We start from the raw sequence: 17,016 nt of genomic DNA, 5'->3' as shown, positions 1-17,016 counted from the left end.
TTTCCCCCCCCCCTTTCCTTCTCTTTACGGCCTTTTATAATTTATTAAATTTTTTTATACCGACTCAGACGATGATCAAACACAAACCAGATTTTCGTCTCCACTTTCAAAGATAGGTCTTATTTATCATTATTTTTTTTGTCATAAAAATCAAATAAAAAACCTTTGTCTTTTCATATCAATCAATTGATTATTGAATTTAAAATGTTCAATTGCATTGATAATAACACGTCATAACCAAATTTTTGATGTGGCCTAAGGGAAACGCTAGCAAGAGTATTCCATTGGTTCTAAAACTTGTTCGTGAACTATAATGAACATTCCCGGAGGCAACAGGAACATTTTGCTTAAAATACTCAAATAGACTATGGACTATTTCAGCAAGTGTCGCAGTTAAGATACACGCTCATACTTCCACACCTTTACGTCACGTCCAACTTATATTAAGAATGGTCTTTTAAAATGGGAAGGCTGGCGAAATATTTTAGTCGCCCCACGGCTAGTATAGGCACAATAAAATAATGCAATATAAAAGCTGTTACAAAAGGAAATGTGTCATTGAATATAACTCCAAGCAGCTATATTTAATATATGACTTCCTTCTAAGGGTGAAGTGCGGAATGAGACTATTTAGGTACCGGACGATGATGATGATAATAATAATAATAATATCCTTTAATATTTAATATCATTCAGTGCATTTATTTTGTTTTGCGAGTATAAAAACCAGTCCGCCTTTGCCCGAAAAACTCATAATGGTTCTCCATGTCCTGGAGAAAATTCGAACCGAGGTTTTCTAACAAAGGGCACATGTTAGGTTACCCTGGCTATTGTGCCTAGGTCTTCTTACATAAGTAAATCAATATTTGTGCTACATAAAATTATGCGGAGCTCGTCGCAAATCACCATTTAATGGGTTACTCTGGAGTGATGTATATCAATTACTACTGAAAACATTCCTCTATTTATGTTTACTTTGGAAACATAAATATTTATTTTTGCATTTTTGCATTAGTAAATACACAACGCAAGCACATGCCCGCACTCCTTTCTACTAAGTATGATAAACAAATAACATATTTGTTAGCACAAGCTCCTTGTGCTATGGCGCAAGTTAGTTTGGTACTTTTGGTATTGCTCTATTTAAAATCCAGGACTTGAAGAAAGTAAGATCGTATTTCTCATATGTATCTTATGAAGTATTTCCTTGGAAGAGGGGGTTTGTTACCTTTTTATAATGAAAACAAAAATTCTTTGTGCAGTACAGCTGATTGCTAACATAGGTTATTATTATAAAAAGCCACTAACGCCTTTTATTCCTCAAAGGAAATAAACGAAATAGTTTCAGTCATATCTACCTTTTTTTTTTTTTTTTAAGGCTCAGAAGCAGTCATTCGCCACCCTTGGCCAATCAGAAATAGCTGGCCCAAACTATCAACGATGTTTAAATGGCATCCGGTAAAGAGAGTACAGAAGACAGCTATCGCCATTTCGTGGTCCTTAATCCCAACGAAACACGTTATTGTCTGAAATAGTGTCGATACTATGGTCGATTTTCTTGCAGGATTAAAAAGTCGAGTTTCCAAGAGAGAAAAAAAAACTACTTACCTGTGTGCGAAAGATCGACTAACTCGATCAAAGAGGGGCTATAAAAAAGTTCTTCTGGTGACGACTAGAATCGGGCGGCTTAGTACTATGGATGAAAACGTTATTTTGAAGTTACAATGACCTATAAGTATTATTTACATTATATCAGTCAGAGACTTGTTTGAAATCAATAACTATTGCGAAGTTAAAGCAGAAATGTAAACATTTGGTACTAAAGATATTTTGCAAATTATTATTGTTAGGCTTTGGTGTGATCTATGGTAGTGACAACTTGAGTCAGGTCGTCTCCATTAGTCAGTATGATGTGAATTTTGTTCATAATAAGCGAAGAGCTCATTCAGCTGAGTTATGCTGGCCCAATTTTTAATATGTAATCCTTCTTACCTGCTAATCGCGTGCGTTCCTTTCTCAGGTTTGCCTTGTTAACGGGATGAAGATTCTGGGTTTTTGGTGAAAAACCAACCACCGTCAGATGAGACCAACTTACTTTCCGCTGTAAAAGAACTTTTAAAGTTCTCACATCACAGATAGGAGGATGCGAGTGCGCTCAGTTATTACAAAGAAAGAGTGAAATAAAAAATAAAGAAAAAGAAAGGAAAAAAACTCCAAATATCCAGTATCCTTCAAATTTACTTACATTATAGTGATGCAACATTTCAGAAGTTGCGTTCCTCAGAAACCTGTTTTTACAACATGACGTCAGAGGAAAGCCAACAAAAATAAGTAGAATTTTGAACTTCTTTCTACTGTTTTAACAATTTAAATATGATTTAACTAATTGTATATTTCACACACAAAAAAAACTGTTTTTTAAACCAAGAATAAAGTAGATAATAAAGTAGATAAGCCAAGTAGATAAACTGAAGTTAGGACAAACTAAAAAAAAAACAAATAAACTATTTTATGAATGTGATATCATGACATCTTAAGGAGAGTCTATGCGTGACTTCAGGAAAGAATTACCTTTCCAGTACAAAAGCACGCTTAACTGCTTTGAAGGATTATTTCAAAGATGATGGTTTATATCTTCAATTGCACAAATTCACTCCCTAGAAAATATGCGAACGAAGTAAAAAAAAAATATATATATATATATATATGTAGTCTTCCTGGGAGTCAAGGACTCATTGAAGGGACGCCGTACATCATTCACATCAGATGCCATATCGTCGGTCAAACTCATTCACATTAGATGCACTCATCACTTCAACAAGCAAACTGTTCCACTCATTGCTCTGCGAGAAAAAAATCTAACTGTGACCTCTGTCCGAAACGCACAGAAACTCGACTTCCACGGATGCCCCCTTTTCTTTTCCCCCATCTTCGATATACACGAAAAATTCCATTAACCAGTAACCCACAACATGTTGCTATAATATCGCCCTCCACCCTTGTTAGCCACTATCTGCAATCCACATAACCTACATTCCATAATACTGTATATCATCTTCGTAACTCCGCTTCTCTCCATAGTGACTTTAAACACAGCATTTTCATATTTACGGCTGCATTTATTTTATCATAATCATTGTAGAGGAAGATAAAATAAAGTTAATCACGTCCTTTCTCACGCGTACAAACATTAGCTCACAGTCATCTCTCTCTTCTTTGTGTGTGCTCTCTGAAGCATGGGCATTAGATGCACATTATAATGACCATTTCACAGTTTAACACTCCTTTAGTATAACAGTTTTGCCGTACATACACACAGTATGTTCCAACTACGACAGTCGGCTGACTGTCAATAATTATGGAGTTCCCAATAATATTATGAATTATTCTCCAATCATAATAATAATCCTTGAACAAAAACTCGAGCTATTTACACGTTTCTCCTTGAACTCCCGTATAACATGGCCGTGAATTTGTTTACGTCCTCGTGTTAGTGCTGGCCTGTGTCTAGCACACACACACCGCGCGCGAGTAAGAAGTCAGACACTATTGTTCTTGCATGGAAAGCGTTACACCTGTCTTGTTAAACAAATAAAACATATCATATGAAGATATGTAGTTCTGAATAATTTTTCAAACTATCTCTCTTCCCTTTATTACCAACAAGGAACAAACTAGGTCACTCATGATTCCGATGAACATTACTGAACAGTGTACAACCGACCATCTTTTGGATTTTCTTTACATTTTGCTTTACTTTGACCGAAAGCATGGATATTGCGAAAATACTGAATCTCATAACAAGAATAGGAAATCAGTAGGTTTATAATCGCAACATTAACTGTAATTTCTTCGGTAAGAACAGATTAGTCCGGAGTAGTACTATGTGTTGTTACAGACAGAGGAAAGAATTTAAAATTATCGTAGTAACAAAAAACCTTCCTTTTTAATAACGAAACAAAACTACTGTCGAAATAAATAATTCGAACATTCAAATAGCACTTATCAATAAACCATTAGAAGGACTATAATGCTAACTGCAACATACGACGGAGTTATAAACAACCGGTCGACTTATAATAATAATATTTATTTAATTTTTTTAAATGTAAAAATTTAAATTATTTATTAAATAATAATAAATAAAGGAAGGATACCTTTTTTTCTTTATCCCCTTGGCGATTTTTTTTTCCAGTATGGTGATTCAATAGATTAAACAACACCTACCTTGCTAACAGTAGAACTGTGGGTTACAAACCCCCCCCCATTTGTAATTGCTAAACTTAGCAATTACCATTATAATTGTAATTGCTAAGTTTAATGTCACCACTTTGTTTAAATATAGATATGAAGTAACATAAAAATAAGCAGTTTGCTCTTTCGACCAATCCCCCAACTCCATTCCATTCGCAGATGAAATTGCCGAGTTCCAAATAAAAATCATTACCAAAAATTGGTATTATTGTGGGATGTAAATTGTAATTGTTTTCTTTTAATCATAAGAATATTAAATATTGGAAAATGATTACCATTGAGACAGTACTGTTATCAAATCAAAGTTAGATAACAGCACTAATAACCAATCAATAAAATGCTTATCTATTAGTAACAAAAATTCAACAGAACAACGTGCCTTAAAATGATGTAAGACATTCAGCACAGCGAATATACCTCGCAAAAGAAAGGAGCGGGGGCATAGTATCAGAAGGGGTTTCTGATAGGCCGTTGAAGTGAAATCAAACCAGGGTATGCGAGACGCCTTAAACTAATAACAATAAAAAAAAATAATGAAAAAAGTGAAATAAATAGTTTTCATTTTTACTGGGAATATCAATGCATAGCGAATTGAATTCTGTTTTAAACAATTCCATGAATAAAATAAACAACTGGTTTATTTTACTTGTTTGTAACCTATCAGGAACAGGTTCCAAATAGCAAATGTAAGATTTCGTATTAAAAATAAATAAGTGAGTTCAATCTGTTTGTAATTCCATGGAAAAATTTTGATATCCGTAGAAGTAGTAAGGAATGTCCATAAGCATTTACCATATATGCACATATTGTAAAAGTTGTAAACACTTAACCATCGGTCTAGTTGAAGGAATTTTAAGGACTGTTTTAGCACTTGATATTACTGAAATTTTTCGAACGTTTTCGAATTTTTCTAGTATGTTTATAATCGAGAATAAATTAATTTGTGTTTTCATCTATATTTTACCCTACCGTAAACAAACAATAAAAGTTTTCACGTGATTCGATTAATCGACTGATGTCACATAGTTTGATTATTTTTATCAATAAAATTAGGCAAAACGAATGTTATTTGCAATCTAAAAAATTATAGGCTGCAAATAATAATAAATCAATTGAATTACTATGTGAAAATGCTTTTCTCTTTTATTTCATTCCCCCCCCCTTTCAAAATCGTCTTGCATCATTTTCGTTCTCGTCTGTCATTGCTTCATAAATTAGAGTATATTCATTTGCGCTTTGAACTGGAATTTATGAAAAAATTGTATAAAGTTTTTTTTTTCTTTCTTTTTTTTTTTCTTTCTTTTTTTTTTTCTCTCTCAGGTTGACTAGTATGTTTATACCCAAGAAGAAATTAAATTTGTGTTTTTATCTATATTTTACTCCACCGTAAACAAATAATAGTTTTCACGTGAATCAATTTCATGGTTAGGAAACATAACCATGAAATTGTTATGTTGTGGTGTTATAATTGTTGCAGTAATTATAACACCAGAAAAAAAGTCAACTGCATACAATCTCAAATATACAAATAAGGTAAGCGTTAGTAATTTCACGTGCCAACGTTTCTTGTTTGTTTAAGCTGGGATAAAATATGATGAAAACTAGAAGAATTTCTTGCCACGAATTATCTCAATTTTCTGAAATTTGGTAGTATTGGTAAAATAGAGGCTTTTTGTTGTTGTTGTTGTTGTGGTGGTGGTTGTTGTTGTTGTTCACTAATATGTCAGAAACAAACAACTTCACTAAAGCAATGCAAGCTGAGATTCGGAATAATTAAGCTGTATTAAGAACAAGTACAAGCAATTATTGTTCAATTTAGCCTTATATATGATTTTGAATAAACAGTATGTCTTTGGGAGGGGGGGTTTGAATCCACAGGGCTCAAACGTTTCCTATACAACACCCTCCCATGAGAATATGCTTCTGAATTTATTCCTACTGAAGTGATATTAGTGTTTCATTTACACTCTGAAATGAAACAATATTTTACATTAAACTGTGCTTAGAATATTCCACTATAATTCAATTTGCATCCTCAAACTTGCTGAGAGTATGCAATGTGAACTTAATTAAAAGCCTAATTCTTATACACCTGTGTGTGTGTGTGTGTGTGTGTATATATATATATATATATATATATATATATATATATATATATATATATATATATATATATATATATATATATATACTTTGTGTATAATTTTAATCATATAAGAATTAGCGAAAAACTGAGATCAAATGTACTTTTTAATAATAATAATAATAATAAATGTGCTTCAGATCTTTCAATTTCTTTTGGAGAATCTGAAATCAGTCCCGAGAATGGAATTTATCCCCCCCCCTCCTGTGTAACACCGAGAAGTAATTTCTCCAAAGCTCAAAACAAAGTTGCTTATTAAATGAATAGGAATCCTGGAGACAAACATAAAATGTTTTCACTAAATGCTTGAAAATATTTCCCATTTTAATGAGTCAGTCATTGCTCATTAGCAATTAGGAAACTTCGTATCTTTGAAACGATTCGCGTATTTATTACGCAGCTGGATTTTTAATCATGATCTGAGGGGAAAGAGAGAGAGAGGAATTCAGTTGTAACTTTACTGTAGTCACTTCTAGGAATTCTGTTTCCTAATAGGAAAAACATAGTAGCCTCTACGAACATTTTCCATAAAGTGGAATAATTTATTTTGCTGCATCACAGGAACTGCGTCAGCATATACCAATTCATTGGCGTAGCACTGACTACCGAAGCTTGACAGGCAGGTTGTGCACACCTTTAGGCATTGTTTCGCCATCAGTGAAAGGTCGCTGCGTTATTGAGTGTAGCATTAACTGTGACTGCCCTCCTAGAAGTGTAAAACTCGGTTTATTCTTTATTTTTACGAGTGAAATCTTCCGTGGCTATATCTAAGTAGTGTCCACCGATAGAATTATTTCATCCGTAATGGAAGTTGCTACCACTAGCAATTTTCGTAAACCTCTAGCAGCATTAGCAGTTATTTGGTTGCTTCTTGTGACAGGGGTCGCTTTCATCACATGGCATTCAGCCATCGGAAGGTCAAAGTAAGTTAACCTTCATCCACGTGCAGGTATTTTCTATTTAGCGTTTCACTTTCACTTGTAAAATCTGTAGAAAAGATACAAAATTAACCCATAAAATAAACGAATCAACATTAATATTATAATCACTTTTCTGATTGTAATCAAGTACTATTCAATACTGTTCTCAATATCAGTGGTTTAGCCTTTAGGCAAGGAAGATCGCAAAATATCTGTTGTGAGGTAACAAACAAAAATGTCATAATGGGTTTGGAACAGACAGGGAGAGGGAACCTAAGAAATTTTTCATAATATGCGAAGTTTAGAAACTAAATAAAAAGTATTTTATTTAAAATAATTTTTATGGTGTTGGTATATTATTTACTTTAAAAAAATTAGAGATGAATTTTGAAAGTCTCGCTCTAATTAATTAAAAATCCCTTAAATATGTATTTATTTTAATTTAACATTACATAACTGTACAAGGAAAGAGTAATAGACTGTTTATTCTAATTTGTGTAGCAAACTAGCTACATACTAATCACGACTTATTAGTGAAAGGCTTCGCATACCTTGATCTTGCCTCTTTTTTTAAAGACCAAGTTTTTTTGAATACATTTTAATAAAATTTAAATTTTAATAAAAATTACGTATTTTCTAGACCAAGTTTTTTAAATAAAAATTTAAGTTTTTTACAATTAAATTTTTTAATAGTAAATCCTTTGTTCTCTATAACTGGTTTCGTCAGACTCACCAAGAGATGAAAAAACATGCACAAATGAATAAATAAAATATTTATTCATTTAATTGAATTTATTAATTCATTCATTTGTGATATGAGTATCTTATACGTATATAAAATTCAATGTTGCAGAGTCTGTCGGTAATTCTTTTATTATCCCATTTGTTTCTTGCAAAAAATCTGTACAAAGCAAAATTAAGTACTAATTTCAAATTGAGAAGATAAACTCCAAATTGCAACTAACCATCTAAATGAAATAGCAAAAAAAGTTTAAATGAAAATCTCGGAAACAAAAACAAAAGCTATGGCAATGTGTAGAAACACCATTCAAAAAGTCAAAATTATGCTTAACAATAAAATAATAGAACAGGTTACAGAATTCAAATACTTGGGAAATATAATCTCACAATACAATACTGATTCACAATTGGAAGCAAGACTACAAATTTACGATAGAATGAATGGCATAATTAAAAGAAATTTTGGAAAACAAATGACTAAAGAAACTCAGTTAATATTACATAATAAGATTATGATCTCTAAACCATCTCACAAACTTGGAAGTGAAACTTGGATTCTAAAATAAAGAAACAAAGACTGGAAGCAGCACAGATGAAGTTTCTAAGCCCTCTCCTGGATTATCTAACCTATTACTCACTAGGTTAGATAAAAAGAAAAACACACAATAAAAGAAATAAGAGAACGATTAGATGCAAAAAACATCATACAAGAAATAGAAGAATATCAACAAAATTGGCTACACTACATAGAAAGGATGAATAACAATATGATTCCCAAATTATCATGTAAATATAAACCTACAGGAAGAAGAGACATCCAAGATTAAGGTGGAAAGATCAACTTCATCTGCAGAGCAGGAACAGGACATAAAAAGCCTATACCTTAATTGCTCAGACCACGAACTATAGGCAAGTCCAGTAAGCCTAATTCAGTAAGCGACTGATAGTATGAGAGCACAATTGAAACTCATCACCTAAGATTTCATCACACACACATGAAACCAGGATACATGTATGTTCGGAGGAATGAGAAAAAAAAGGTTCCATAAAATAATAAAAATAAATCCGCCAAAGCATTTTATTCCCATAGGGAGAGTAGCTGTTGGAATCTGAGAGACACTCAAATTTCATGGTTAGGCAATCCGAGGTAGTGGACCCAAGACTATCACCACTTTTAAACAGCATCAAAGTATTGCCATTTTGTGGTCCCTAACACACTATATTATTTGTCTGAAATAGCGTGGGTTCTACCTGTCGGATGAAGCACTATGGCTCTTTCTTTGATAATTCTACGATCGATTTTCTCTAGTTTACAGAACGAAAAACCTGAGTGATTTTGAGAAAAAACCCGCTTTCCCAATTCTTGAGATTGAGTAATTCCGGAACCGTTCGAAGGGTTACTAATTAGAGTTTTTTTTTAAAAAAAAAAAAGATTCTCTTTATTAATGTATTTTACAAAATGCTTATTTCACCTATTAGTTTAGTATTTTTAAAATCTCAAGTTATTACTCGGCTCTTGCTGGATGGATTTTATTGAATTTCTGTATTTTGAAATCCACACAATTTGTCTGTACTCAATTTGTATTTTCAATAGAAAATTTACAAACTTTTAAAGAAACAAATTTTTGGTTACTGTTTTTGGAATCCATAGGAATAATTCTGCTCTGCTAATCAGGCATAACTCTGACTGCATAGTTAATAACTGACTCAACGAGTTATAATGACCATGACAATTACCACGATTTTTAGTCCAGAAACGCTTAGTGTCCAAGTTAGAGAGACCACTCTCTCTTCCTCTCTTACGAAGTCTACGGATACTGTTCACACAAGAAAATATTTCGTATAATTTCTTAATGAAACAGATAATATATTAAAGAAATTGAACACAGTATATTATTTGTCTGAAGTCAGACAAAGCACTGTGGTCCTTTCTTTGATAATTCTACGGTCGATTTTCTCGAGTTTACAGAACGAAAATCCGAGTTATCGGGAGAAAAAATCCGTTTTTCCATTCTTGAGATCGAGTAACTCGGGAACCGTTCGAAGAGTCCGTGATTATTTTTATTTTATTTGTATATTTTACATAATCCGGTAAACCTATTCTATAGAGCAAACATGGAAATTTTTCAAGCAACTTCAAGCCTTGGGTAAGTGGGATGGTGGTCTCATACAGGATAATGAATTTCATCTTCCACCTAGAGACTTTCACAGACATCTACATCCACAGTGGGATTCGAACTCAAAGCCTGTTTCGGTTCAAAAACGGGTACGTGAACCACTCGGCCAATAAATCACAATTAAAGTAATATATACAAGTCTAATAAACCCTTCTAAGATTTGGTGTTGCACTTAACTGAAACACAAGCCCATTAATGCCCTGTTAAATTTGTCAGAAACGAACAACAGAATATGTACGAGCAACTGTAGGGAACCCTTTGAGAGAGAAGAAAAAAAAAACAGAATTGACTTTCTATCAAGTGCTCTAGTCACCTTAAAGCTTACGATATTGGGGTGGCTTATAAATATATTCTGACTATACGGAGTTTGCTCTGCTCTCCTAAAGACCATAACTCTTACAAACATCCTGGGATATACAGAATTACACGCTCTTGTCGTCTTTTACATATAGACCAGACTTGGTGAAGTTTGGAAACAAGACAATAAGAACACAATGGAGACATTCGAACAACAGAGAAGACATCTCGGGATTAGCTTATCATTTTTTCCACATACACACACATATCATGACACCGAGTGGCAATGAGCTCTATGTCTTACATAGAAGACAACCTCATCACTCGCAAGATAAAAGAATCGTACAATCATCTTTTCACACGGCGGACTTAATAGGAACCAAATATAGATCCTGTGTGACATTTGGAAATCGCTTATTGGAATCCTTTTTTGTATATCATATTTCAACTTTTCACCAACTATCTGCAAACAATGCTGAACAACAAGCTGACTCATATGATCTCCCACGTTCTGCTTGTTTCGATCTTTTATGTTGAAACGGTTCCTTCATAGTTTTGCTTAAGATATGTTTTAGTTTATGGTTACAACTTTGCATTTATTTTTTTAAGTATTTATCCAAAAGAAGCTACAAGATTTAGTGCAAAACTCGTAGGTTAATTACTGTAATTATTTACTTCCATTAAAAATCGAGATATTCCAGTTATACATATTGGTCGAAAATTTTCGGGATTATCAAAAATGCAAATTTTATTACCAACAGTGGCGCACCCAGAGGGAGGCCAAGGAACCCTGGCGGCCCCAAAGAAAAAGGAAAAAACACTAGAAAATTTTTCAAAAATATTTTCCTAATTAAAATTCATTTTCTTATTTATGCTGTATTGTGTCTTCTATTTCTATACTACTTATGAATTAGCGGTCACATAAGGTAGGAATACCCTATAGCTTTCGGGGGAATCACGGCCGCTGCGAACACAAGGTGAATGAAGTAGTGCTCGGGCGAACTGAGCGCTACTTCGTTTGCCAGAGTCGGGCCGGAGGAGATCACGGGTATTATGTATTGGCGATCATTGCAGATGCTCAGTCATAGGTCGTATGCGATGCGTAGTGTGTATTCTCAAATCGTCTACTCAACTAGCCCCTTCCCCCAAAAAGATTAAATCCTGAGTGCGCAACTGATTACCCATGTCTCATAATCGAAGCAACTTTGCGGCACTGTTGCAAATTACGACGCTACATTTACACTTCTGTTGGAAACACCGTGATTTGAATCCTTTAGTACAAATTTTTCATCTGAAGCTGAATTAGCCGGTATCCTACGGAAGTGAGTTTACCTTCCCACAGACCAGACAAACCAGCCAGCGAACACACATAACTAGTGAATTAGTTACGTTGGGCACACTTCTAACAATAGAATAACAGAAGTTGCAAATCGATAGTGGGAGATACTGCAGTAGAACAAGGAAGAAATGCATGGAAGGAAAGTATGAGTCATAGCATATATCGCAACCTATTGCTTTCTGCTGGATTTCCCTGAGAGTTGTTGAAGCCTATTTCATTTTCTTGGGAATGAAATATATGTTACTATGTAACTATTGCTAGCCTAGTTATCTCTGAGTGAAGAGCTGCTCTGCTTTCCTACTTACACTTCGTGGGTTCGAATTCAATTGTCACATTGATGTTTATCAATGTCTTGTAAATAATACATGATTTTCATAGACCGCAATGGTACTCCAGACTGCTTAATGAAGTAGGGTTTACAGAGTCCACGAGTGGGGCTGATGTGATATAGGCTTAAAACTTTCGACAGATGGAACTGTCATAAAATACATAATTTTTCAACATTATTTTCGAATTCAAAAGTTCATCTTGGTTTAGGACCATTTGCCCTTAATAACAGGGGGAAAAAATGAAGTAGATAATGAGTAAAAAAAAAAGATGAATTACAGAGCCTAATTATCTCATATATATATTAGAAAACATGTACATAACCCTACTCATGTCTTGTACATGACGCATATAAGCTTAATGAAATTTTTCTGTTTTTTTTGTAGTAAAATGCTATATTCAGGGATGGACTAGTCATATTCATAAAATCACCCGGTCACTCGAATTGAGAACTGTACTGAAATCTGTGGTGAGAGTTCAGAAAGGTAATTTATTAGGTCGTTTATCAAAATCGCATATTTTAACTTTGACCACTAATAATAATAAGTACAAATTGGAATCCATCAACAATGAATTTTTAGAGCTCTTATTTGTCCAAAGTGTGTACCGGGTTACATTTGAAAGCAGCAAACTCCGAAAATTATTTATAGCTCCGTTCTGGTTTTATTTCACTTAAGGATTTTAATTCTAAAGTTTTTGAAAAAATAATTTGTGGCGATCTTGGTACATGCCACTTATTATTTAAAAAAACATAGAATACATTATTGTTATTGTTATACAGTACAGTATATACAGGCACCTCCATCGAGTCCTTGGATTTATCGTGGGAGTCTATTAAAAAAAAAACATAAATTAATAATTGTCTGTACCTGCACAATTGTCTGTCATATGTTGCATGAACTCACTCAGTGACAAAGCACACACAGCTGACTCTGGCAATTTATTCTACTCATTCACCACTTTCCGAGCAAAAAAAATTTAGGACTCACTTCCTTGTTAACCGGACTCTTACTCAATTTACATGATGACCTCTAATTTTCCTCACATTATTCATGTATTGAAATATTTCATCCACATCAATCCTGTAAACCCCCCCCCAAAAAAAGCAACTACTTATATACTACTTATATGTCTCTATCATGTTCCCCCCCCCCTCTATCTGCCTATCAGCCAGCTTCTGTAACCCACAAATCTTCAATCTCTCCTGATATTATTATTATTATTATTATTATTATTATTATTATTATTATTATTCGTGACACCTCCAAGGAATCCGAAGACTCATCGCGGGAGGACACCTACAACTGTCTCAACCACTACACCGAACCTCTACTACGAATCATCTCCATCAACGCCATCTACCGCCCACCTCCACCACTACCACAACTAGTATTTTTGTCTGTAAATTGCGTGTGTTCTGAAGAGCCGATTTGTCTGTATGCGGGATGAAAAACCCGAGTTTCCGGGAGAAAAAACCCTGCTACCTCCGTATGAGATCGGCTAACTCACCTTCGATTGAAATCGTCCAGATAAAGATTCCTCCCGTTGCGACGAGAATCGAACTTAGGCCTATTCCAATCGAAGGGTGCAATGTACCGTTGTTCTTCCAATTGCGCTACGGAGGCGCTTATTATGGAGCATCACACCACACAGTCCGGCCCCTATCTTAGTTACTCGCCCCTGAGTCCATTCCACCTCATCCACATCTGCAAGAAATCTAGGTGACCAAATTTGTGTCCAATAATCCAGATGAGGCCTTATCAAAGCATTGCAAAGAGGAATAATAACATTCTTATCTCGACATGTTAGGGTATTCCTCAATAACTTGGTAATTCTATGAGCTGTTTTAGTCACTTTTGTAATATGTCCTCTAAGCTTCAACTTCCTGTCCACCCACATCCCCCAAATGCAGACTTGGTTATAAGAACAAAATTTCCAAAACTTCTATTGGCAATTCCTAAAACTAAATACAGCTTCATAGCAAAGCAATCTCCTTAAAACTACAATTATTCTAAAACTCGAATCACCATAATCAAATGTTTGACAACGTCAATATATATCCACCAGGTTGGTATAGTTAAGCATAGCAACGCTACACATTCAGATAGTAGAACAAATAAGAAAATTCACTAAATTATTTATTTGAAATCACTCACAACTAAGCACAGCGCCTGCAATAATCACACGAACAAATATTAATAAATTAGTAGTATTAAAACCGTTACTACGATCACCAAAAATGTCCAAAATATCACTGTTCACAGCAACTTTGACTTTCATACATATTTACCTTGTGGATACTCGCTTTGTAGATGCTAATTAGAACCGTAAATTTTTTGAACATTTGTTGTAAGAAATAAAAACTCGTGCATAACTTTTCAGCGTACAATTTCATTAATAATAATTTACGTTAAGAGCAAATTTTTAAATAAATTTTATTTGCTTTCAAAAAAATTGTGATTTTTGTTTAATAAATTTCATTGACGAAAATTGCAAATACCAAGAATGAGATAATTATTTCCATAACAAGATGTTTTTCATTTCTATACCTGACAAGTGACATTATTCATGCTTATTATTATTACGTGAAACCCCCCAAAGGACTCATTCCATGGAATCCATCATCCACACTACTCAATCATCCATCTACACTAACGCCGCTATTAATCTACTTCCATCGCCATCTACCGTCCAGGAATAATATTTCTGTTAGTAAATTGTATTATTTGGCCGACTTAGCTGTATGCAGGATGAAAAGGCCGAGTTTCTGGGCGAAAATATACCCTGCTACCTCCGTACGAGAACTGCTAACTAACTTCATTTGAAAAAAAACCAATATAAAGATTCCTTTCGTCATGACGAGAGTCGAATTGTCTTTTCCAATCGCAGAGTGCAACCTTCTATCATTCTTCCAATTTCATTTTAATGTTATATGGCAAAACTGATATATTTCAAAATTAGTATACAGAAGTATCCGTGAATGCAGGGCCGGCGGGAGCAGGCATGCAGTACATGCGATGCATGCGGGCATCGCTACGAAGGGGTCGCCGCCGCCGGGGAACCGTTCATAAGTTCATTTTTAAGAAACATAATTTTTTATCATGAAAACAAAAAAATTCTTAGAATGACCAATATTAAAATAAATAAGGCCGGATACACCGAATAAAAATTTAAAAAAATTGTATATTGCCACCTCTTTGATCAGCCGGCTGTTTAAAATTTTGCAGCGAGAGCAGGCTAAATGCTTGCCTACAGAATGTTATGTCTACTGCAGTCTATCTAAAGTGAAATGGTGAACGGTTTTTATGTGCAGAAACGAATTTTCGTACAAACCATTTGTTGCTAGTTAACCAGTCATATGGTATGCATCTCAGTAGGCTACAGACAGTAGCGCAGTGTGCGGACTATTATTTCGTCTCTGTGTCGTGTTGTGTAATAATATCTTCAAAAAAAAATCAGCTAACGCCTATGTTGTTTCCGTATAGGGAGTAGGCGGGGCCGTTTACCCTATCTAACTTTGGAGACTGAGTGGGCAGTTCAATCTCCACTGGTAGCCAATCAGAGAGATAGCTGGCCCAAGGCTATCACTGATTCATATCTTGTGGGTATAAAATAGAAATGGAATCAAAAATTAAAAAAAGTTATCCGGTGCACAAAATCGTAAGCGTCATGCTGTGAAAGAAGCAGATGTTAAGAAACAAACTGGGGCTCTTAATAAATTTGTTAAAATATTCTGATGCAGATTGTAACTAACTGGATACATCAGAAATCGGAGTTGAAGAACCGTACACATCTTCCAGTTTTCATGAAAGTACTATTGCATCTTTGAACAAGATAACAAGACGCATCATTTAAGTGAAAAACAGTTAGGAGAAGATTTAGTTGTAGTTGACCACGAAACTAACAGATTGTTAGTCTCTGTAAATTTAGAAGATCCAGGTGAATGGGGAAATATTGATGAAAAATTACGAGTTGTTTAATTGAAATGGGGCCTGTTCAAAAGAAAAATATAAGATATCCCAGAGATACATATGGTCATAAATTTGGCGACATGTATTATAAAAGAAAAATGGAAAACGATGAGCTTGTGCCAAGAACATGGCTCATTTATTCCGAAACTTTAAATTATATTTTTTTGCTTTTGTTGCAAACCTTTCGCACCTACCGAATCAAGTAGTCTTGTAGAAGGTTATAACGATTGGAAAAATGTAAGTACAACTTTGCACAGACATGAGACTAGTTTAACTCACATTAAAAATTTCTCAAAATGGAAGGAAGTTGATAAAAATTTAAAACACAAAACTACTATTGATTGCTAGACTCAATGGAAAAGAAACATTGGACGAGTGTTTTAGAACGCTTGATTGAAATTATAAAATACCTTGGTAGCCAAAATTTAGCTTTTCGCGAATCATTTGATAAATTATATGAAAGGAATAACGGCAAATTTTTTAAATTAGTCGAACTGTTTGCGAAGTTTGATTCCGTTATGGAAAATCATGTTGAAAGGATCCTACAACGAAACAATAGGGCACACTATTTGAGTAAAGACAGTCAAAATGAAATATTGAAATGAAATGAAATGAAAAAATGAAATAACACAATCAGGGATACAATTTTATTATCAATTCGAAAATCTAAATATTATTTCATAATTTTAGACTGCACACCTTATGTAAGTAAAACAGAACAAATGACCATTATTATTCGCTTTGTTTCCTGTGACAATGGAATTGTCAAGATCACGGTAAACTTTATAGGTTTAAAAGGGGAACCGGTTAAAGCTACTGGAACAAATCTGAAAACACACCCTAACTC

The 17,016-nt window shown here is 34.1% G+C and overlaps 1 protein-coding gene across 3 annotated transcripts in view; it reads left to right on the top strand.

Moving 5' to 3' along the window:
* LOC150106550 (mannan-binding lectin serine protease 1-like) overlaps nucleotides 1–17,016 on the top strand; it is a 202,399-nt gene that overhangs the window by 1,114 nt on the left and 184,269 nt on the right. Inside the window, exon 1 of one of the 3 annotated variants that reach the window (XM_090392523.1) lies at nucleotides 7,062–7,320. The exons of 1 other annotated variant lie outside the window; for it this stretch is intronic. In XM_090392523.1, the coding sequence (XP_090248649.1) occupies nucleotides 7,202–7,320 (119 nt within the window). In that variant the 5' untranslated portion in view covers nucleotides 7,062–7,201. Of the gene's footprint in view, nucleotides 1–7,061; nucleotides 7,321–12,620; nucleotides 12,684–17,016 lie in introns of those variants that run through there. One more of the 3 variants, XM_090392525.1, reaches the window with a different exon arrangement.

The sequence above is a fragment of the Typopeltis vanoorti genome, chromosome 5 (genome assembly GCF_054136105.1).
Source record: "Typopeltis vanoorti isolate ZY-2024b chromosome 5, IOZ_Tvanoo_1.0, whole genome shotgun sequence".
In the NCBI taxonomy this organism is placed as follows: Eukaryota; Metazoa; Arthropoda; class Arachnida; order Uropygi; family Thelyphonidae; genus Typopeltis; species Typopeltis vanoorti.
Note: the sequence above shows the minus strand (reverse complement) of the source record. Positions and strands in the feature narration are given on the sequence as shown.